The 24,063-nt window shown below is 38.3% G+C and overlaps 1 protein-coding gene across 1 annotated transcript in view; it reads right to left on the bottom strand.

Annotated features, from left to right (window-relative positions):
- Positions 1–24,063, bottom strand: part of PLCE1 (phospholipase C epsilon 1) — a 132,445-nt gene that overhangs the window by 57,539 nt on the left and 50,843 nt on the right. The window contains exons 3-5 of the mRNA XM_083364144.1: positions 16,806–17,101; positions 2,607–2,752; positions 1,391–1,649 (exon numbers count right to left, since the gene is read on the bottom strand). Coding sequence (XP_083220270.1) covers positions 1,391–1,649; positions 2,607–2,752; positions 16,806–17,101 — 701 coding nt within the window. The remainder of the gene's footprint in view (positions 1–1,390; positions 1,650–2,606; positions 2,753–16,805; positions 17,102–24,063) is intronic.

The following is a 24,063-nucleotide window of genomic DNA, read 5'->3' as shown; positions in this document are numbered from 1 at the left end:
CTGGCACACAAAATTAAGTTGTATGACCATGCCTTGGATGTCTTTCAAGTACTGTAGATGTTAAATAGGACAGTGGAGAATGTTAAGTCCTGATGGACCCCACAGACAATGGGTCATATGCTGGATCTCTCCCATCCCACCTATGCCAGAGGTCACCCACAAGTACAATCAGTGCTGTTTCAGTTGCATACGTAAGCATGAAACCCAGCTGAACAGAATTTCCAGGATTCTCTGAGGCTGCAGCATAACCACATTCTCAACAAACGTCTTTATGAAGTGAAGATTGGAGAAGGGACAAAAGTTAACCCAAATAGTTAAATACAGAGATGGCTTCTTGAAGCGTGAGTAGACCAGTCTATGGAAGCAGTAGTGAGACTACCCCCTCTTTCAAGGATGAATTCACCACCATCAGGATCCAACCACAGATTGTCTCTTAGGATAAGGTAAAGATAAAGGTTCCCCCGCACATGCGTGCTAGTCGTTTCCAACTCTAGGGGCTGGTGCTCATCTCCGTTTCAAAGCCAAAGAGCAAGCGTTTGTCTGTGGACGTCTCTGTGGTCATGTGGCCGGCATGACTAGATGCCAAAGGCACACGGAACGCTGTTACCTTCCCACCGGAGTGGTCCCTATTTTTCTACTTGCATTTTTACGTGCTTTCGAACTGCTAGGTTGGCAGAAGCTGGGACGAATAACAGGCGCTCACTCTGTTATGCGGCACTCGGGATTCGACCCGCCAAATTGCCGACCTTCTGATCGACAAGCTCAGCGTCCTAACCCACTGAGCCACCGCGTCCCGTCTCTTAGAATACCCTTAGTTAATCAGGAGGAAAAACCAGGGTCCAACACACAGGTGACTGAACCCTATCCACTTCATCAGGACCAACATGATCAAACTGCCCCAATTATAACCAGTGTGCTTTGGTCATTTCAATGGAATGTGCCTTAACATCAGAGTTCACGTTGGAGAGAATCTGAGCAATTTTATCTAGCACAGAGGTCCCCAAACTTTTGGCACCAGGAACTGGTTCTATGGAGAGAGGTTTTGCCACGGACCGGAGAGGGCGTGGTTTTGTGTGCTGCCTGCATCCCGCAGATGGGGCTTTGCTTGCTTGTGTGGACCGGTTGCTGGCATGCCGCGGCCTGGTACCGATCCACGGACCGGGGGTTGGGGACCCCTGATCTAGCAGATGACTTGAAAAATTATCAGATAAAACATTATTGCAATTGTAAAGGCTTCAATGAATAAATATTTATGCCTTTACAAATACACACACAGACAAACTTATAAATGGACCTCACCTTTTTATACACTGCCATATTATCAAACTAAGTAAGACATGATGGAAATATAACAACTCTCTTAGACAAGATTGCTCACGCATTCAATTACCTCTAGTGTTTCATCCTGAGAATTATACTGAGGACAAAGTCTGATGAGGCTTGCAGCCCCATCCAAAACTTCATAGAGCTCTTTTAAAAATACACCACAAAAAGGAACTACTTTACAGCCAGGGATATTCAGAGCTCTGTTGACAACTTTTCTATATTCAAATGATGATTCATGCTGTGCCATAGCATCTTTCAAGCTTCGCATTGTTTCAATATCAGATTGGTCCATGAACTGCCACATTTTTAAAACTTTTCTTGACCTATTTGGAAAACATAAGAATATTTACTAGCTGGTTTGTACATATCTTGTTAGCAGTAATAACAAACAATGTCATAATGCAGTTATGAAAATATCTTTGCTGCTGTATAATTCCAATTACACAATTAATCATATTAGCCATGTAAATTTCCCAAAAGATATGTCTGCTTCATTTCTTTGAGGACAGTGTTCTGCCTGGGACATGTGCGCTTTTACCTACTCTTAGTATGGTCTGGTAATCTGAGTACCCAGCAATCATTTAGAGGTACATGCTCTAAATACAGGTAGTTTTTGACTTACAACAGTCCATTTAGTGACTTCGAAGTTACAATGGCACTGGAAAAAAGTGAATTATGACCAATTTTCCACATTTATGATTGTTGCAACACCTCCATGGTCATGTGATCAAAATTCAGACACTTGGCAACTGACTCATATTTATGACGGCTGCAGTATCTCGGTGTCTTGTGATCACCTTTTGCGAACTTCTGATGAGCAAATTCAATGGGGAAGTAAGATTCACTTGACAACTTTTTAAATTTTTAACATGGTGGGTTTGATAAGATATATTCTAAAGTTATCTAAAGTATGTCTTTCTTTCAGGGTGGAAAGTAGCACTTTTTCTTAACTACATTTAAATGTGGTACTAAGAGATTAAAAGCTTTTCCCCTGATTTACTTGTTTATCACTCCATAAGATAAATGAGGTCCCTTGAGTTTTCTAGAAAAAGACCTCTCTTTTGAACGGTATAACCTCTGTCATCCATCTTATTCAATTCTGCCAAAACATTTATAATCATAACCTCAGCGGGTGAGATAAAGGATACGATTTAACAGAACATTCAATACAATGACTTATGGAATGATGTTCAACATTTATTTATTTTTAAATAGACACATGTTATATAACAGATGCTATATCCCTGAGTTGCCATCATTTCAAGAATGAGTTCAAGTACCTGAGCCCTGCCAAGAATTCCATTACACCATTGTAGTTGCCCATGTTCCAGCAACATTTTGCCACATGTATTACATAAGAGAAAACTTCTCGCTTTTCCTCCATAGAACCAGCAGTCAGAATCAGCCATGTCACCCAAGAGCTTACCTTGTTAAAAAGAAAATAGGAAATCAGAAAACATTATTGTACTTTCCCCCCCTAAAATGTTTCAGTTTGTTTTTCAAGTGAATTGTACAGCTTATATGTCATATTACAGGTGAAAAAAATTCTGAAGTGATTTATTTTGGTCTGATTTTTTTGTTTACATTTCAAGAACCTGACATTTTAATAGTGGTGTGTAGACTTTTTTTATATCCAGTGTAATCATGGTAACATTATTATTGGGGTGCATAACACTAAGTAATACATTTGTGTGCACAATCAAGCAATCAATATTTTATCTGTATTCAAGGAATTTTCACTTTCCTAGTCAATATATGTAAAAATTAGCTATGAGTAAATTAAAACTAGCCTTTTTATACAGTGATTGGACACACAATGATAGCTAATTTTAAAGAAAAACACTGGCTTAACATTTAGTAACATTTTATAACTATAAAGTTTTATGCTTTTTAAAGATTTTTTCCTATTACAAAGTCATGCTTTTTCTTTAAACCATATTTTAAAATGATAATTTTACGTTACATCATTTGTAAGAAAAGTGTGAATGTAATTTCCCCTCGTTACCGTCATTTTATATACATATCATTTGTTGCTGTAAATATTTTAAAAAATAAATTCCAGAAATATTTTAAAATAATTAAAATTCTCAGAACACTTCATATGTTGCCTAACATGTAAACACATCTACTTTAATTTTCTTTTACTCACATTCCCAATATGACTTCACTGGTAAATTCCATTTTAGGTTCAATGAGAATACTCATTGCAAGATAATTTGTTTGAATGTTCAAACCTGAACAATTATCTAACACTTAGAAAATGCAGTTCACTTTCCCACAACATTAATTGAAAGAAAAACAGAAATATAGAAACACCATATTTCACATGGAAACATAATTCAAACCAACTGGACTATTTTATAGTGAGATTCCCAAGAGTTTTGTTTTTTCCCATTGTATAAACACTTATCAACATGAGATAATAAATGCAATCTTTTTTCTCTCCTCCATTTAGTTTTCTTCTTCTTGGCTCATGAAGGATTTATAATTTATGTTTACTGACATTCTTTCAGTAATGAGATCTTCACATGCATTTCATCATCTTTTAACAGTTAGACAGTTAGACACAAAACAAATTGGGCTACAAGAGTGTACTAAGTAACAAAACTATTTATAAAGGGAGCAAACTAGCTGGTCAAAAAAAATCAAGTATCTTATTTGCAACACTATATGTCTGGGCTTGGAAGAGAATCTGGCTTTGGCCAGGTTAAGAAGACTCCAAGGGAATATATCAGGGCACAAGATAAAACTGTACTATTGAATACTCTAAAAAGCAGAGACATCACCCTGTCAACAAAAATCCGTATAGTCAAGGCTATGGTCTTCCCAGTTGCAATGTATGGCAGTGAAAGCTGGACCATAAGAAAGGCTGAGCGCCAAAGAATTGAAGCCTTTGAACTATGGTGCTGGAGAAGACTCCTGCGAGTTCCTTGGACTGCAAGGCGATCAAACCGGTCAGTCCTAGAGGAGATCAACCCTGACTGCTCTTTAGAAGGCCAGATCCTGAAGCTAAAACTCAAATACTTTGGCCACCTAATGAGAAGGAAGGACTCACTGGAGAAGAGCCTAATGCTGGGAAAGATTGAGGGCAATAGAAGAAGGGGACGACAGAGAATGAGGTGGCTGGATGGAGTCACTGAAGCAGTAGGCGTGAGCTTAGATGGACTCCAGAAGATGGTAGAGGACAGGAAGGCCTGGAGGAATGTTGTCCATAGGGTCGCGATGGGTCGGACACGACTTCGCAACTAACAACAACAACAAAATTGAATACTATCTGAAAAAATGGCACTTTTTATTGTTCTCAAGATAACTGTACAAGGAATCCTCAACTTACAACTTACAAACCATTCATTTAATGACCATTCGAGGTTACAACAGCACTAAAGGTGCCTTATGACCTATTTTCACACTTATGACTACTGCAGCATCCCCACGGTCAAGTGATTAAAATTCAGACGCTTGGCAATTGGCTCATATTTATGACGGTTGCAGTGAAATTTGCAGTTGCAAATTTCTGACAAGGAAAGGCAATGGGGAAGCCAGATTCACTTAACAACCGTGTTACTAGCTTAACAACTGTCGTGATTCACTTAACAACCGTAGAAAGAAAGGTTGTAAAACAGGGCAAAACTCATTTAGCAACTGTCTCGCTCAGCAATGGAAATTTGGGACAATCAATTGCGATCATGCAGTGCACCCATTTAAACAGACAAACTTGTTTCAGAGGGGATATTATGAGCATTAACCTTAGCATTATTGTTAGCAGTTGCAACACTCCTACTTCGGTATATAGGAGTCAAAAGCATCCACAATTCACTACTACAATACACAGAGATGATGTGATTCCCATAACTGAAAGAGGGTAGTCTCACAATTGGGACCAGGATTTCTGTTGCTAAGCAAAGTGGTTCTTAATTGGGTTGTGTTTGATTTTTATGGCTTCTTTTGCCACAGTTTTTAAGCAAATCACTGCAGGTACGTGAAACATGTGGTTGTTATAGTGAATTCAGCTTCCTCCTTTGTCTTTGCTTGTTGGAAGACAACGAGGAGGGTGCAAATGGTGATCATGTAAACCCGGGATGTTGCAACCATCATAAATACATGCTAGTTGCCAAGTGCCCATATTTTGATCACTTGACTGTGGGGGGGATGTTGCGACTGTCGGAAATGCAAGTCACTTTTAACAATGCCGTTGTAACTTCAAATGAATGGTTGTAAGTTGAGGACTGCCTGCCCATTTTGTGTCTCTGAGGATCATGCTAACAAGATCTTCTACAGCAGAGGTCCCCAACCTTTTGGCACAAGGGACTGGTTATGTGGAGAGAGGTTTTTCTGTGGACCAGAGGGGTGTGGTTTTGTGTGCTGCCTGGATCCCACGGATGGGGCTTTCCTTTTTTGTGCGGACCGGTTGCTGGCATGCCGCAGACCGGTACTGATCCACGGACCAGGGGTTGGGGACCCCTGATCTACAGCAAATCTACTGAACTACATCGGAAGAAGCTCCTGCAAATAACATAGCACAGGGGTGGGGAACCTTGGCTCTTTTATGACTTGTAGACTTTAACTCCCAGAATTCCTGAGCCAGCATAGCTGGCTCAGGAATCCTGGGAGTTGGAAGTCCACAAGTCATAAAAGAGCCAAGGTCCCCCACCCCTGACACAGCACAATCATTTTTCTCTTTATCTGCTTTTTACTTACAATACTTGGGTTCCCCTCCCCCCCGTGTTGTGGTATTCTACTTTGTTGTTGTTGTTGTTATGCTGTGCACTGCCCAGACTTGTTTGGAGTCAGGTGGTGTCTTAAATCAAATCAATTAAATTAAATTATTTGAATTAAATCAAATCACAAAATTGTCTTCTGCTATTGGAAGTGTCAACAGAGGTTGAGAGGAAGTCCAGAGCACTGCAGAGAGAGGCAATGTGGCCATTTCGTTTTTAGAAGCAATGAAATCTTTGAAAATCTGTTTAAATGGGTGCCCTGCATGATATTTCAGCAAAATGAAGCAGTCCTTCAAAGTTTTCTGCAGGAAACACCACTAAACTAATTCTTTATGTAGGCAATGTTTTGCTTACAATCTTAAAAGCAAAATTAGAGTTATATAGGGAAAGAGAAATGCCAAAAAAAAAAACCAAAACAGACAAGGCTGCAGCAAAGTAGAGAGATATGAAATCACAATAAACTTTCATTTACTTTTTGCATCAAATCAATACTTATTGCAGTCAATAACTACTGAAAAACAAATAGTTTAGTTTAGTTTAGTTTTATTAAATTTTTATACCGCTCTTCTCCCAAGGGACTCAGGGCGGTGAACAGGGCAAATGATAAATAGAAGTCTTAAATCTAAAGATGAATCTAAAAGGAACAAAATATGTGACAGTGTAAATATAAAATAATTATAACTAAAAGCAATTTTGAAAGTAAAACACTTCCCTTAATAAGCAAGATGTTTGGGGATCAAAAATAAACAAGTATGCTCAATGCGCTGGAGAAAGAAAGAGAAGGAATGAAGAAGCTAATGATAAACACGGACAAGACTGTGTAGTATAAGAACATTTAATTGACAAAAGACTAGAATGGTTAAACAATCCTCTGTCCACTAGTAATGCATTACTACGAAAGCTAAAACCTAAAAACAAGGCAGCATTACAGATTCAGAAATGTTTGAGTATCAGGGATTTTGGGGGGGAGAAACAATCAACTAGTCCTAGGCTACTTTAGAGCTTCAAGTGCTGACCAGAAAACAAAAACTCACATGCTTGGTTGTATGATGTGAATGGACAATGGACTAGAAAAAGGGAAATGAGGTAATTTGGGTGGGTTACTGACTAAACCAAATTTTGCAGACTCCTTTTGAACAGCTGGAGAGAGAGAGAGAGAGAGAGAGATAGAGAGAGAGAGAGGGAGAGAGAGAGGGAGGGAGAGAGAGAGAGAGAGAGAGAGAGAGAGAGAGAGGGAGAGAGGGAGAGGGAGAGAGAGAGAGAGAGAGAGGGAGAGAGAGAGAGAGGGAGGGAGAGAGAGAGAGAGAGAGAGAGAGGGAGAGAGGGAGAGAGAGAGAGAGAGAGAGAGAGAGAGAGAGAGAGAGAGAGAGAGAGAGAGAGAGAGAGAGAGAGAGAGAGAGAGAGAATAGTGACTAGATCACTGGATTCTCACCAAATTGGAGAGCAGAAAGAATCCCTTCTTTTCAAAGAGAAGACAGAATAGAGCAACTGTCCAATTGAAACTTGAATCAATTAGCTGTAGTTTGTAATTCTCCCATAAATATCATTATCTGAAAACAAGTCTCTCCAAAATCTTAGGACATATCTAGAATTGTGTTGCTAGTAACACACAAAGGCAAAACAAACAGGTGAACTGGTTACCAACAGGTGGTCCTTAACTTACATCTGTTTAACTCTGAGTCAAAGTTACAACAGCTTTGGAAAAAAGGGATTTGTGGCTTCTACTCACACCTACAACCATCACACCACCCTGCATTCAGTGTAGTAGAGTTTTGCTGTGTTTGGGGTTCAATTTCAAAAAAGTGCTTTAGACTGCACACAGTTCACATGTAGCACCTCTCTGTTGCAGACAGGTGCTGTGATTGTTTTCTCATACACTCCAAAGCACCTCTAGATACTGAATTTGAAACACTGCACAGTATAATCATTAGTAAACATATATATCCCCAAATAGATCTTGATTGGAAACAAATGTAATCTAACAATCAATCAGATTATTAAACAGTATCAGCCTAAACAGAGTTGAGAGCTTTGTGTCATATTTCATCCTTAGTTCAAGTAACACATAGCTATGGAATTATTCAGAGATTAAACTCTACACAACATAGTTTTTGACAGTTGTCCTGGTAACATAAACAGAAGCCTGTCTCGCTTCCAGCGGAATAGGCCATACAGAACCATTAAAAACTTTCAAATTGTTTCAAAAGTAACAGTAAAGACCATGGCAAGGAAATATTTTATACTTTTACATCTGAATAATAATAATAATAATAATAATAATAATAACAACAACAACAACTACTACTACTACTACTACTACTACTACTTTATTGTCACTTTGAATGTACAACAACAACAACAACAACTACTACTACTACTACTACTTTATTGTCACTTTGAATGTACACCAATCGGCATACATCAAAATGAAATTTCATTGCATACAGCTCTCAAAGGGTCACCACCTCCAATATACACTCCTTGTTCGTGGCCAGCTCAAGTTTCAGAACGTCCATTTAAGTCTCTCCTTTCCTTTTTCTGATCCTGTCTCTTCCACCTTTTCCTTAAAGAGGCCTCGCTTCTTTTCACCCCTGAAGCACGCTGCCTGCGGCCATCTCCAACTCCTTCAAAAGCCTCTCTCCCTTCCTCTGGGCCTGCCGACAGCCTCCTCCAGTGCCTTCGCTCCATAAGCCCAGGGACCTCTCCTCCTCTACCTCCTTTGGAAATAGCCCTTCAAGAGCCAATGCAGCCGCAGCCATTCCAGGCACCGCCATTTTAGAATCAAGCTACATCTGAATGACTAAGCAATTAATATTAAGAAATGTAATTAAGGAGGATCCAATTTATTTGGGAAATTAAAGAGAAAGAAGAACCCATAAATAAGCAGGTCCCTATTACAGAAGATTCTAAACACGTGATACATTATTCTAAATTTCCCATTACTTTAGACCAGGGGTAGGCAACCTTGGCTCTTTTATGACTTATGGACTTTGACTCCCAGAATTCTGCTGACTCAGGAATTCTGGGAGTTGAAGTCCATGAGTCATAAAAGAGCCGAGGTTGCCTACCCCTGCTTTAGACTTTCAAATATGGTTGAACAACTTAGTAATTTTGGATGCACAAGCTGCTTTGACCATAGTCCCTGAGGCATATACGTTTAAGCATGCATATGATTTTAACCTAAATTCTGAAGTCTTTGCAGGGAGGGTGAAAGAAAAATCAAGGTAGCAACTGTGACCATGTCATAAAAAACACACACCCCTTTTGTGTTCATTGTGTGTGGCAATACGCATAAAAAAAACTGGGCTCCGATCACATCTTCATAACCACTACATTCACCTTTTTGAAGCTCCTGTTTAAGTTTATACATTTTTGGACATATCTGGCACAGAAGGTGAACTTTTGGCCTCAACAGTCATAAATAATCTTAAATGGTAGATTAAGGAATAGGTATACAGTACATATATTCATACACACAGAGGCACATAAATTCTCTCGAGCTGAGGTGGAAAAGGATGATTTATTTATGTATTGCTTTCATATCCCCCTGCAATCAAAACTCCTGATGGTCTGTGCTAGCAGGAAAAACAACCATGTACTTCCTACCTAAACATTAGCTTGCTTGGCTGGAGGATGTTACAGACTCTTCTCCGGCAAAACTCAATTTCACTGGGAGTCACTTGTGTTAAATGGTTGTAATGGGTTTTTTATTTTGCTTTTGTTTTAGTTATACATGCATTTATATTGTATTTTCATTCTTCTTAGCTGCCCAGAATAAGTGAGATGGGTGGCCATATAAATCTAAATAAATAAATAAATAAATGTCTTTATAAAACCTATTAAACTTAGAACACTGAGTTCCTAGCCAATGTAATTAATATAAGCTAGTTGTTTTTAAGTATCACAGCAAAATCACATTAAATTTTCAAGATTAAAGTCAAGATTTTCTAAAGAATTCTCGAATTTCCAGCAGTCCAGTTGCCATGACCCACCTTTCAGGCAACTCTACCTGGATGATTGAGGATTTTCACTGACATCTAGAATCTCTAATGAATTATAATTATGAACATAATGAACATACCGTCATGGCTCTGTGGTTTAGTAAAAATTAATTATGCAGAACAATTTTAACACATCTGTTTGTGAACTTAGTAGTTACGTCACTAAAAACATTTTAGAAAAGATCTGCAACTAGCAAAAAGGGGAAATTCTTTGTTGTTGTTAGTTGCGAAGTCGTGTCCGACCCATCGCGACCCTATGGACAATGTTCCTCCAGGCCTTCCTGTCCTCTACCATCTTCTGGAGTCCATTTAAGCTCACGCCTACTGCTTCAGTGACTCCATCCAGCCACCTCATTCTCTGTCGTCCCCTTCTTCTATTGCCCTCAATCTTTCCCAGCATTAGGCTCTTCTCCAGTGAGTCCTTCCTTCTCATTAGGTGGCCAAAGTATTTGAGTTTTAGCTTCAGGATCTGGCCTTCTAAAGAGCAGTCAGGGTTGATCTCCTCTAGGACTGACCGGTTTGATCGCCTTGCAGTCCAAGGGACTCGCAGGAGTCTTCTCCAGCACCATAGTTCAAAGGCCTCAATTCTTTGGCGCTCAGCACAAATTCTTTAGAGGAGCACAAATGGCTGCAACCTTTCCAAAGTTGTCAATCAAATTAGGAGCACTTAAAAATATGAATAAAGTGAAAAAGAAATATGTTCTCAGCCCTCAAAAAGTGCAAGAAACTAACAGTAATATCTGGATTGAAAAAAGAAACAAAGTTGAAGCCAAATATTCCAAACATAAATTATTTAATAAATTGGCAAATCTTTTTTTTCCACCAGCAGCAATGAACTCTACAGTTCTTTTACTTTCCTTTTAAATATTCCAAGTGAGGAAATAAGAGTAATATAGTCCGTTTAGAACACTCAATTTGAGCAAAATTCTATATGGCTGTCTTTTAAACTTTGTTGGATAATATTAGTCCTTCTGGGTAAACAATGCAAGAAGCCAAACATCTGAAGTACGTACAGTAGATTTATGACTGAGCAGGGCAGAGTTTGAAGCAAGGGCTGTAGACATGGACCATCAAATTGAAATCTCTATGGCCCATCCATTTTGGAATTTAACAAATGCTTCAGAACTAGCTGGGTATTTAATCAACTTGTGACCACTGATGTTATACTGTACCTTCAGCTGTTCTCAAGAATCTTTAGGATATAAAACTCTACCCCTAGACCTGAAATAGTAGAGTATCCACTTCATTTTATATTGACTTTTCTTTCAGTGAAGCTTAAAACAAATTTAAAATGTTCCACATTCGAACTCTCCTTACTCAATCAGATGAATTCTATGCTCTAGATCAGGGGTAGGCAACCTCAGCTCTTTTATGACTCATGGACTTCAACTCCCAGAATTCCTGAGTCAGCTGACTCAGGAATTCAGGGAGTTGAAGTCCATGAGTCATAAAAGAGCAGAGGTTGCCGACCCCTGATCTAGATAGCTTCTATCTGTTTTTGTCTCCAACTTTCCTTAAGCACTGTGTCTTTCTGGGTGAACAATGTTAAAAACAATGTGTAATGCATTTTAGCTCTTTATAATTATGAACAGAAATCAAAATAAGAGTATAATAACTTTAAAATAAAGACTGTATGTCTTTGTGCTGTAACACACTAATAACTCCAAAGGCAATCACCAGAATATTTTTTTTATCACACTTCTTCTGTGGCTAGAATCAAATAGGAAATCTCATAAGCCATCCACTTTTAAAAACTTGTCAAATGCTTGTCAAACCTGTCAGCTAAATTTAGACATGGGTTATTCAATACTAAGCCTTTGTGCCATACGGTATTTTGGATTTGAAGACAAAAGGTGATCTTGAAGCACGTAGGCACACAAATATAGCAGTCTGCAACTGCTTAAAAAAAAGCTGCTTGGCCTAGCAGGGCTACCTGCTACACAATCCTAAGAAAATAAGGATTTGGTTTAAATTGCAGGCACATTCCATATCATCTTTTTGCCTTGACGGCAAGCAATGGATACTCCTACTAAATATCACTCATATGTCAACTATAAAGGTAGTCTATGACTTATGACAGAAGTTATAAGAACTCCCCAAAAGTTCTGAGGGCCGATCCTCATAATTACATGATTGCATTTTGGCACATGGCAATTGGCCTGCTTTTACAGGAGTTTGCACCATCCTGTGATCACGTGCCGGAACTAGGCATTAACTTCCGGTTTTTCACAAAAGCTTAACGACCACAGGGTACACTTAATGCCTGCATTTTCACTTAATGGCCATGGTGATTCCCTTAACAGCCACTGCAAAAAGTCATAAAATTGCATCAGTCAATGATGATCCCCCTTAACAACCATCATTATGATTGTAAGTCAAGGACTATACGTAGACAAGTATCCATCTCTATAGATTTTGACCTGAAATAAGATACTATACTTATCTCGGGTAGATACAGATATTTCCTAGAGTCCAGGAATCTGAATTATTTGGCCTTAGACGTCAGAATAAAATCTCACTTTGCACCAGTTATCCTCATTATTTGAAAGTACTATTTGATTTGGATTCAAGGGAAGACTGCTCCAGCGAGCACCATTATTTCATCCCCAATTAGCTCTAACGGAATACTTTACAGTTTTGGTCAACATTATTAATAGAATTTTATATCCTTAAAATTTACTGTATTTTTTTTTAAAAAATAACCACAGTAAAGGTTATAAACACATATATGTCCTTCTCAAAAAAGTAGAAGTTTTGTTTCCATTGTTGACTGGATCAAAGTTCGTTGCTAGTATGGCCGGAGGGACTTAAAATATGAAAAGATTAAGAGCCACTAGATCAGACATGTCAAACACAAGGCCCGGGGGCCAGATCCGGCCCGCAAAGTGGTTTCACGTGGCCCGCGAAGCCACCCTGGAAACAGTGAGGGAACGGCCCCCACTGCCTTGGCCCTGGCCCAGAGACCCTCCTCCTGCCAGAGACCCTCAGATCTGTCCCACTCCTGCCCAGGCCCCCATAGGCACCCTTGATGCGAATGATGTAGAGCTGGCCACGCCCACCCAGTAGGCCATACGCACTCTAGCCATGCCCACCCAGTAGGCCACACCCACCCAGGCCACACCCACCCGGCCCCTTGAGGGCAACTGCAATGCTGATGCAGCCCTCAATGAAATTAAGTTTGACACCCCTGCACTAGATTAAACAGCTTTATCCGACTACATTTTCCAGCTTAAATTATAGAAAGACAGACCTAGAAATGTTTTTGGCTTTGTGTTTGGAGATGGTACCAGGCAGCAAAAAAGCACATAAACAAATAAACAAATAAAAACAACTCTGCTTTCTTCTTCTTAACTTAACTGCTCTGCTTGAAAGGAGTAAAACAGACCAACAAAATACCTTCACCAGCTTAATCCGATTATATACTAATTCAAACATAGTGTTCCAAACAAGGACTGGAAACATGTGGCTATTTATACAAACATAATATTTTCTAAAGGTTTTTGCAAACTCATTTAAGTTTTCAAAAGTTCTGAACTGGGGAATGAAGTATTTATTTACATACCACTGCTGAAGCAAATTTGTATTTTTAAGCCATCTCTTTTTGGACTGTAAGACAGTTAAGCTGTCTTACATACATTTATTACATCAGAGTCATTTACCTCTATAGGATTGCAATAGACATATAATTAGGAAGACATAATGTTATATGAGAGTGGAAAAACTTTGGAAATTACTTTTTAAAAAGTAAAAGGATCCAAGAACAAGTTAATTTACTACAAAAAAAGTGATACCTGGTGTAAACTTAGAAATTTGACAGATCGATTGTAAATGTATCTAAAATATAAACTATAGCATTTAAATAACAGTGATCTTTAAGTGATTAAATAACTCTAAAAGGTTATCACTTTTCACCTTGTGATCAATGGCCATTTATGGCTTTAAAAATCAACTGATACTCTTTTAACACAGGTAGATAAAATTTGTTGTTGTTAGCTGCGAAGTCGTGTCCGACGCATCGCGACCCCATGGACAATGTTCCTCCAGGCCTTTCTGTCCTCTACCATCTTCTGGAGTCCATTTAAGCTCACAACTACTGCTTCAGTGACTCCATCCAGCCACCTCATTCTCTGTCGTCCCCTTCTTCTCTTGCCCTCAATCTTTCCCAGCATTAGGCTCTTCTCCAGTGAGTCCTTCCTTCTCATTAGGTGGCCAAAGTATTTGAGTTTCAACTTCAGGATCTGGCCTTCTAAAGAGCAGTCAGGGTTGATCTCTAGGACTGACCGGTTTGATCGCCTTGCAGTCCAAGGGACTCGCAGGAGTCTTCTCCAGCACCATAGTTCAAAGGCCTCAATTCTTTGGCGCTCAGCCTTTCTTATGGTCCAGCTTTCACTGCCATACATTGCAACTGGGAAGACCATAGCCTTGACTATATGCACTTTTGTTGACAGGGTGATGTCTCTGCTTTTTAGTCTGCTGTCTAGATTTGCTATTGCTTTCCTCCCCAGGAGCAAGCGTCTTTTAATTTCTTGGCTGCAGTCCCCATCTGCGGTGATCATGGAGCCCAGGAAAACAAAATCTGTCACTACCTCCATTTTCCCCCCATTTATTTGCCAGGAATTGAGAGGACCGGATGTTACGCAAACACAAAGGGCCAACTTGTAAGAGGAATGGGTAACCACATAAAGCCAAAAGTTCTTTTCTCAGAGAATAAAAACTATTTTAAGTAAATAAAGCGCTAAAGCACATAAGAAAAACTGTTACATAGTAGAGAATTTGCAAGAAATAATTGGTGGGGGGGAGAGAGACTAAGGTATGAAATAGCTTTCTTCCATTAAGTATCAAGAGTCTGTCATCTAAAAATTCATTCTGGCTCCCACAATATAAATATAGTGAATTATTTTTACAAGCAATGCCAGAAAGCAGTTACATTTTTTTTTTGGCAGTCAAAGTATGACTCTTGCCCCTGGAATCTTTGTTTTTCAGATAAAATAATATCTGCATAAGAGTATATGGTTATTTTGAAGAGAATTTTAGGCCAGCCACTAATTCTCTGATCTTGTTATAGGTATTTCTTATATTCCTTTTCTTGTTATATCGTTTCATGTACTCATATTTTGATCAGGATTTTTCTGATGTACTCTATGATGACGATTTTGGAGGTTTAAATACAAAACAAATCTTAAGCACTATCACTAGATAGCCAATAATTCTAACAGATATGATTCTGTTCATTATAATAGACCCAAATACACATTTAGCCATGTCCTTTTTGATCAACACTGCCAGTTCCATCGTGCCTTGACTCATGTACCTACCATATGACTGACATGTGGACTAAGATGGCTCTCATTTCTGCTGTCACTATTACACTATAGGTCAGAGTCAGCTCAGGAAAACTGCACAGCAGTAGATATTACACTGTTCTAATTGCACTGTTGGATTTCAGTCATATTCAAATAAATTAAACTGAAAATAAGATTAAGGTTTGCTTCAAAAGAAAAACAACATCATTTCCTTAAGACCAATCATACCATATCCAAAGTGTTTTGGATTGTGGATTATGAATAAATACGTAGAATCTGTTAAGAGTTTAGAAATGCTTGTTTCATATTTCTTTCATATAATTAGGAAAATTATATTTACTCTGTAACAAAATGGTCCAGCAATTAAATTATAAGCTCCCTGCAACAATTCAATCCATTGTTACAATCAATCTATTTGTCAAAAGACCAGGATTGGCAATTATACAGTTCCTCAAGCAACTACCATAGTCCAGTGAAATAGAAAGACCACGGTTAAAATCTGTCCTTTGTTCTCTAAAAAATATTCAGCCCAATATGCAATATACAATTTATGCCAGGCTCCAAAACCCAAGAAAGACATGCTATGTTACTTCAAAGTAGTTTTTTTATTGTTCCTCACCTATAGACATAAATCTTGCCAAACTAAAGCAAACTATGCTTTATGCCACCATTATAAACCATGGTGGTGCAGTGTTTAGAATGCAGTATTGCAGGCTAATTCAGGTCACTGCCAGGAGTTTGATCCTGACCACCTTAATGTTGACTCAGCCTTCCATCCTTCTGAGGTCAGTAAAATGAGGAGCCAGATTGTCGGGGGCAACATGCTGACTCTGTAAACCACTTAGAGAGGGCTGTAAAGCACTATGAAGCAGTATATAAGTCTAAGTGCTGTTGCTAAACTATTGCATCACTAAAGATATACTCTGAGAACTTCTGAGGAGGAGGTGTCTTGACCTTGTTCATTCCAAACAGACTAGCTAAACTTTCCTGTCTCTTGCTTCTCTGGAATACAGTCCTCCTTCCTGGGAATCCAGGCTACATTCTACCACAGTTCATCAGTGGCTCCAACATAGTTTCACACAATGCCCTAATGCAGGGGTATCAAACTGCCGGCCCACAGACCGGCTGCATCATGCAGAAGCTGCGCCCACCCCAGCTCCGGCAATGCAAAATAAAAGTCACAATATGTCATGACACGTCACATGACACGGCGAGTTTGACACCCATGCCCTAATGCAATGGCTGTAGCAGAAGGACTGTGAGGAATTAAAGTGTCAGCTACATCTAGCTACTTCGCCGCTTCACAAATGGGTGCTCCTTTAAAGTCAGTCTGAAAGTTCATCAAAGGGGAAAAGGCCCCAGCTGTGCTCTCTTCACTTGAGACCCTTCCAATCTGTCCTTAAAAAACATACAACAAAAAGCAACACAGAGAAGATAATCAAACTCCTTCCACCTACCTCATTGAATCGTGTCACCAAATTTTCAACAGCACTCTGCTCCCCATCTGGGACAGAGAGAAAAGTTGCTTTAATGGATGAAAGTTTCTTCCGACATTCAGCATTTCCCAAATCTCTGGTTAAGAAGCAGAGATAGTCAATGGGCAACACTTTTCTGTAAAGATCCTCCTCCTGTTCCATCAGGATACTAGCAACTTCCTCTGGAAATTGAATGAGATGCTGCAGGTCTACAAGTTCTTTACTGGTGGTGGAAGTAAGGGCATTTGAGGCAGCCATCGACGAACTCATCTGTCGTTCTAAAACAAATAAAAGTAAAAACTGGCTAACATTTTCTCTTTTATCAGGTTTAATTAACATTTTATAAGAAGCTTATCATATATTCTGCACCAGTTTAAATGCTGAGTGATTTCACATAGATGGCATTTGAAGTTCCTTTTTGATTTCAATAAAATGTTTTTTTAAAAATGTACAACTCAAGGCAAATCACTGTCCAATAATAGCACCGGTCCATACAGAGATACATATTTCAAGTGTTAACATTATTAAATACATTCAATTATAATGTGGACAATAATACATAAACATCTACATGGGTAGAGGTGTTATCTTCTGTACCAATGGTACAAGTAATTTCTATTCATTTAAATGCTCTGCTGGGACAATAATTATTTCCTCAGTTCTAAAGTCCACTCAGTTCATGATAATTTATCCTCATTTAGTGACAAACGGGAGAAAGTCACCATGAAGTGAATGGGACCAAACTTTAAAAATTCCATAGAATTTTGGATATTAGTGTCCACTCTGGTTCTTTGAAACCTCAGGTCTGTGATCAAAATTTTACTAAGGCCTGGCATTTATAGGCAAGATCTTCACAGTGCATATCCAAGAAGTACTCTATCTTACCCAACACTATCAAAATAAAACTAATAGGGGCACATGACTCCTTTCATCAGCTGAAATGCTCATAACAGTTATGTTCCATTACATTGGCATCTATTCTTAGCAACCACAAAAATAGATATTCTCCAGATTTTCCCCCAAACTGTCCCTTCAGGTTTTCCCACTGTGCACCCATCGCAAGTATAATTGTGTCCATCCATCTTCTTGCTTGTCGCTGAGCCCAGTGGATAAAATGCAGTAGTGCAGTATTGCGTATTGACTCGCTAGGTGTTCAGTCCTGACCGACTCAAGGATGACTCAGCCTTCCATCCTTCCAAGGTCGATAAAATGAAGACCCAGACTGTTGGGGGAAATATGCTGACTCTGTAAACCACTCAGAAAGTGCTATAAAGCACTATGAAACGGTATATAAGTCTATTGCTATTGCTATCCCCTTTTTTGGACTTGGATGGTATCAGAATAAGGAAATTGTCCAGTGTAAGAAATCAGGAGCTAGGCTAGAGCATTTCAAACGAATACATGTTTATTGCATGCTAATTCTGTACTCTGTACAACAGAGGTCTCCAACCTTTGTCGCTTGGCGGACCAGAGGAAAAGGGAAGGGGAAGCATTTTATACGCTGCAAACAGGGTGGGGCTAGCGCCCGCATGACACTCATTAACCCTGCCCCATTCTTGTGTGGCGCAGCGTCTTCTGTGTCTCATGGCACAGCGGCGGCCTTTTTTGCATCTTGCAGTGCAGCAGCTGCCAGGGCATGTATACATCTTGGCATGTTCCCCATGGTGCACGGGCCTTTTAGACAATAATTCTATATAGTATAATACTTACAATTTCTGTTTCTCTAATAGATGTATACAACAGGATGTATACAACTCAGGAATTCTGGGAGTTGAAGTCCATGATTCATAAAAGAGCCGAGGTTGCCTACCCCTGGGTTAAGGTATCAGGCTAGAAACCAGGAGATGGTGACTTCCAGCCCTGCCTTGGGCATGAAGCCAGCTGGTGACTTTGGGTCAGTCATTTTGTCTCAAAAAGATCATCTCACTCATCAGCTTTTCTAGCCAATGATCTTAAAATTTAAACCGGAATAGCCATCATGTGCTCCTTACACTTTTTACTTCCCACTTTGTGCTCCTTATCACCTGACTTTTGAAAAGACATATCTAATAATAAATGATAAACAGTAATAAAAAACCAGCCCCTAATATCACTTTTTTTTTTGCAAAAGCAACAGTACCTTTGGACATCACAAAAGTCTCACTTGTATAATAAGAATAGTCTTAGGAAGTAATTTGTTTTTCAATAAATTGATTGGGGCCTAGTTGTTATATTATCTATACAAAAAGCATGCAGGGTCCAACCTTTTGGCTTGCCTGGGCTGCATTCAATGAAGAGGAATTGTCTTGGGCCGCATATAAAATATACAGTATAGTATCACTAAAAATATTGCTACAAATCACATATTAATGTTCAAAGTTTACAATCCTGTGGGGCTGTATTACTAGCTGCCCGTGGGCCACGGGTTGAAAACGCCTGACATAGAGTTATAATATTTTTAAACATTGCCACAGCATTTATCCCCACAGAATAGCCCCGTGGTGAGATGGGCGGCAAATAAATTTAATACTTTTAATGATTTTTTTTACCCATTCATTACAATTCCACCTTCAACATCTTTCCCAGTGCCATACAAATATATAAAGTATTTCTTCTAGCTTTCCCTTAGTTCATTTTCATTGTGACATAATTTTATTTTTAACTCCATTACTTTCCTTGTTTATCCCCATTCACTAACTTCCATGACAAATGTTTATTTCCATCAAAATTACTCTGCAGTCTGTTCCTGTTTTAATCTTAACTGTTTCTTTCTTTCTATAGAATATACAATATCTTTTCCTCATTCTATTTTTTATAATAATAATTCTCTTATACACACTTTTTCTTCATTAACAGTCTTTTTCACTTTATAATTTCACTAAGCATTTTTCCACACAGTCTATTTACTTAATCCCATATATTTCATTGGCTTTCCATAACTTTTTTTTTTCAAATCAATTCTCATGGAGAATATTAACCAGCACAAAGCAGTCATAAGTCAGCCTTATGTTGAAACTAAAAGGATTAAAGTAAATTGCAGGATAAGTACAAAAAATACATTTTAAAAAGCTTCATTTAAATTACCAGCAATTTTGGCTGAAAAAATGCAAGTCAATAAGATAGCACTAAGATAAGCTGCATCTCTGAATTATTCAATTACTTTTTCTTGTTTTCTTCCCACCCATTTTTCATGTTACCTAGCAGAATAATTTTTCCCTGAATCACACTCATATTGTTGTACAGTTTTTCAGTTTTGAGCTTTGGTTCTTCCCAAAAAAAAAACCAAAGATACCTGGCACATTTTCCCCAAATGTAATTTAGATATTCCCAACACTTTGCTAGGTGAAAACCAATGAAATGCCAAAATTCAGAAAACAAGGACACTTTGAGAACAGTGATCTCAGGCAGTGTGACTTAGATGCTTCTGGTTTCTCTTTTCAACTTTCTTTCAATTTACCTACACAACATACAAAAACTTGCCTTCAGAAATGAAGAGGGATTGTGCTAAACTTTTTGACAACTGCCAACGACAAAGTGAAGTCTAGTTTAACTCCAGAAAAATCCATTTATTTTATCCATGTTTGGCTTCCTCCAAAACTATCCCAGTTACTAAAAATGTAAATACTTCCTCCTAAGCTAATCTTTATCTCCCAACCTATCTTACCTCACACGTTGTTGTGAAGATAACAGTAAATCTCTAAAGCCTGAGAACAAACAGGCCCAAAAATTGTGAAGAACTTTAAAAACTATTTGTTTTACCATGGTCTCCAAAAGGTACTGTTTGTCCTGGCTGCATCTTCAAGTCATTCTTATGATGAAAATCATAACACTGGAAGAGACGTTACATAGGCTTGTCTCTGTAACATAATAGACAAGAGCCAGCACTGCAGCTCCCCTATGCCAACGGAAGGTCTACAGAACTGCTATTGGCCCACCTCTGCTGTCAAAGTTGGTGAAGATGAATATATTATCATATCTGGAATACTAACTGGTCTCACCTTGGATTTTTTTTAACAAAACAACTGTGCTTAAAGAGATAAAGTTTTAAGAAAGTACAGCAGAAGCAATTTAAAATCCTTCTCAGACTTAAATAATTCTGAAACCAAATTCATCTATAGAACACCTTAGAAAAGTATCTTTTGATACTGCAATATTTACAACACAGTTTTCAAAGTCTATGTTTTGTCTACTTTAATGCACCAAGTACTGATCCAAAGGAGCAGAAACTTATGGAAGGAAGTGAGCTAATATAACTATATATGCACTGGGACTACAATTCCGATATTTTCCTATAGCAAAATATAGGAATTGTAGTGCCAGTGCATATATAGTTATATTACCTCACTTCCTGCCTTAAGTTTCTGCTACTTCTGATCAGTACTTGGAAAACGCAATTCCTTTTCAGACAAATGGTTGTCCAATCTCCTGTTAAAAATCTCCTGTGATGGAACGCCCACAACTTCTGAAGGCAACTTGTTCCATTGATTAATTGTTCTGTCAGGAAATTTCTCCTTAGTTCTAGCTTGCTACTCTCCTTGATTAGTTTCCATCCATTGCTTCTTGTCCTGCCTTCAGGTACTTTGGAGAATAGATTGACCCCCTCTTCTTTGTTGCAACCCCTGAAATATTGGAACAGTGCTATCATGTCACCCCTAGTCCTTCTTTTCATTAAATTAGCCCCAATTCCTGCAACCGATCTTCATATTATTATTATTATTATTAATTATATTTATATACCGCCCTATTCCCTGAGGACTCAGGGCGGTTTACAGGGGATTAAAAATCCAAAATACAAAAATTAAGAACCAAATTAAAAAAAATTAAATTAACCCTGTAGTCAGTTAAAAAAAGAACCCCAAATTAAAAATTCCTCCTCAGTCTGGGCCCGAGAGCTCGAAGAGCCAGGTCTTCAGGCCCCGGCGGAATGATCGGAGGTCGGGGGCCCCGGCGGAATGATCGGAGGTCGGGGGCTATGTTTTAGCCTCCAGACTCCTAATCATCTCTGCGCTCTTTCTGGAATCTCAACATCTTTTTTATATTGTGGCAACCAAAACCGGATGCAATATTCCAAGTGCAGTCTTATTAAGGTATTATAAAATGATATTAACACTTCAAATGATCTTTATTTATGTGAAATGTTAATGCACCAGTTTATACTATTATACACCAGTTTTATATATCAGTTTACATTACAGAAGCAGCATAGTTTAAATTTCTTTTAACCTTTGAGGATCATGTCTGGAAGGTACCATCTGACACTGACTCACTTTTGAAACACCATAAACCGCTCCATTTTTCCAAAAGACTTCTGGAATGCTGCAGGATCACTCCTATAACATTTGAATGGAATGGCCCAGTAGAGGAATGAAATAATCTCAACTTTTACAAATGTTCCATCTATGAACAGAATGTTTGGCAACTCTCTAGTGTAGAAATGCACAAGAGTCACTGTGGGTCACTTGCAATATGCCAACCACACAATTAAGATATTTCCATTCTGTGACCATTAAAGTGGCTTTTTTTCCCTGATGGATCAACAAGACCATGCACAACTTCTTTCATTTTTTAGTAAGATGATAAATATGCATACAGTCTAAGCAGGGTGCAGAAAGAACTTAAATAATGTTGGTGCTTCAGGATGATGTTGCTATTTAGGAAAAACAGCTTCTAATGTTTGATTAATATAATTTCTGGCCTTAACAATTCATGCATACAAGCATATACTATAAATTGGGTCCTAGATATCAGATTAAAAAAATATTTTTATAACAGAGGTATTGTTTTTCACAATGCACATCACAAGTGGAAGAAAAAGGGGATAAGGAAGAAGCAGAACTGCAAATTACATGGTGACATTATAATGTTCTTTAATACTAAATTCAGTATCTATCATTTATTGCCTGTAGCAAGTTTATAATAAAACAGGGGACCCCATGAACCTTTTTACCAACATTACCAAAAAGGAAATGCTGGTAAGCTCTGGGGAATTCCCAAACAGGAAGCAAAAAAAAAATCTTTTAAAAAAAGTTTCTTTTAATTTAGGAAACCTAGCATTTAATAAGAAATCTTTTGATCCATTCTAGTATGTTGCCTAAAACAAAAAATCCTTATGCAAGGAAAGATACACTTGATTTTATTATTAGTCTAATCATGACATCTAAAAATAAATTTGCTTAGATATATTCCCTTTAGTCTTTTTATGAATCTGTTGTACATTTAGTTCACACATTTCCTAACTATTAAAAAGAAAGCAATCGTTCATACATAAGAAGTCAAAAGCCATTAAAGACAGCCCATAGGATGGAGATCATATTTACAATAGTCCACTACAATTTCAGAAAGCCATTAAGGAAAAATAACTATTTTTTGTCTTTGGAAAAATATGTATATGGAATTTATATAGGTTGTCCATTGTATGAAAGCTTAGGTTTAAAACATGAGCCAATACAGATTTTCTTTTAAAGTAGTGAAGTTCTCCCTATTTTGCCGTTTTCATGTTTGTGCCTCCATTGGATGTTTTCATTTTTATACATTTACAGAAAAAGCAATGTGATTTGTTACGATTTTTGTATTAAAAAATAAAGTTCATCAGAAAGTTTTCCTTTCAATCTGATCAAATTATGCCAATGTCCTATTTGGCTTTAAGTATATTGCTCATAAGGGACGCGGTGGCTCAGTGGGTTAGGATGCTGAGCTTGTCGATCAGAAGGTCGGCAGTTTGGCGGGTCGAATCCCGAGTGCCGCTTAACAGAGTGAGCGCCTGTTACTCGTCCCAGCTTCTGCCCACCTAGCAGTTCAAAAGCATGTAAAAATGCAAGTAGAAAAATAGGGACCACTACGGTGGGAAGGTAACAGCGTTCCGTGCGCCTTTGGCGTCTAGTCATGCCAGCCACATGACCACGGAGACATCCTCAGACAAGCGCTGGCTCTTCGGCTTTGAAACGGAGATGAGCACCGGCCCCTAGAGTCGGAAACGACTAGTATGCATGTGCGGGGGAAACTTTACCTTTACTATATTGCTCATATTTTTAAAAAACCATGTGAGGAGGGCATTTTTAAAATTGTAATGACATTTAGAGATTTTCAAATAAGAATGAAGTCTAATAGCTTCAAAAATACTATTCATTAGTTACTTCTCTAATAAACAATACACTAAAGTAATAAAGATTAATATGTAGTCATAGCTCAGATTCATTTATTTTCAAACTGAGTATTACAAAAGTTCAATACATGTCCAAAAATAATGAGACACAGTAGGGTG

The sequence above is a fragment of the Vipera ursinii genome, assembly GCF_947247035.1.
Source record: "Vipera ursinii genome assembly, chromosome: 5".
NCBI lineage: Eukaryota > Metazoa > Chordata > Lepidosauria > Squamata > Viperidae > Vipera > Vipera ursinii.
This window is presented reverse-complemented; position numbering and strand designations above follow the sequence as displayed.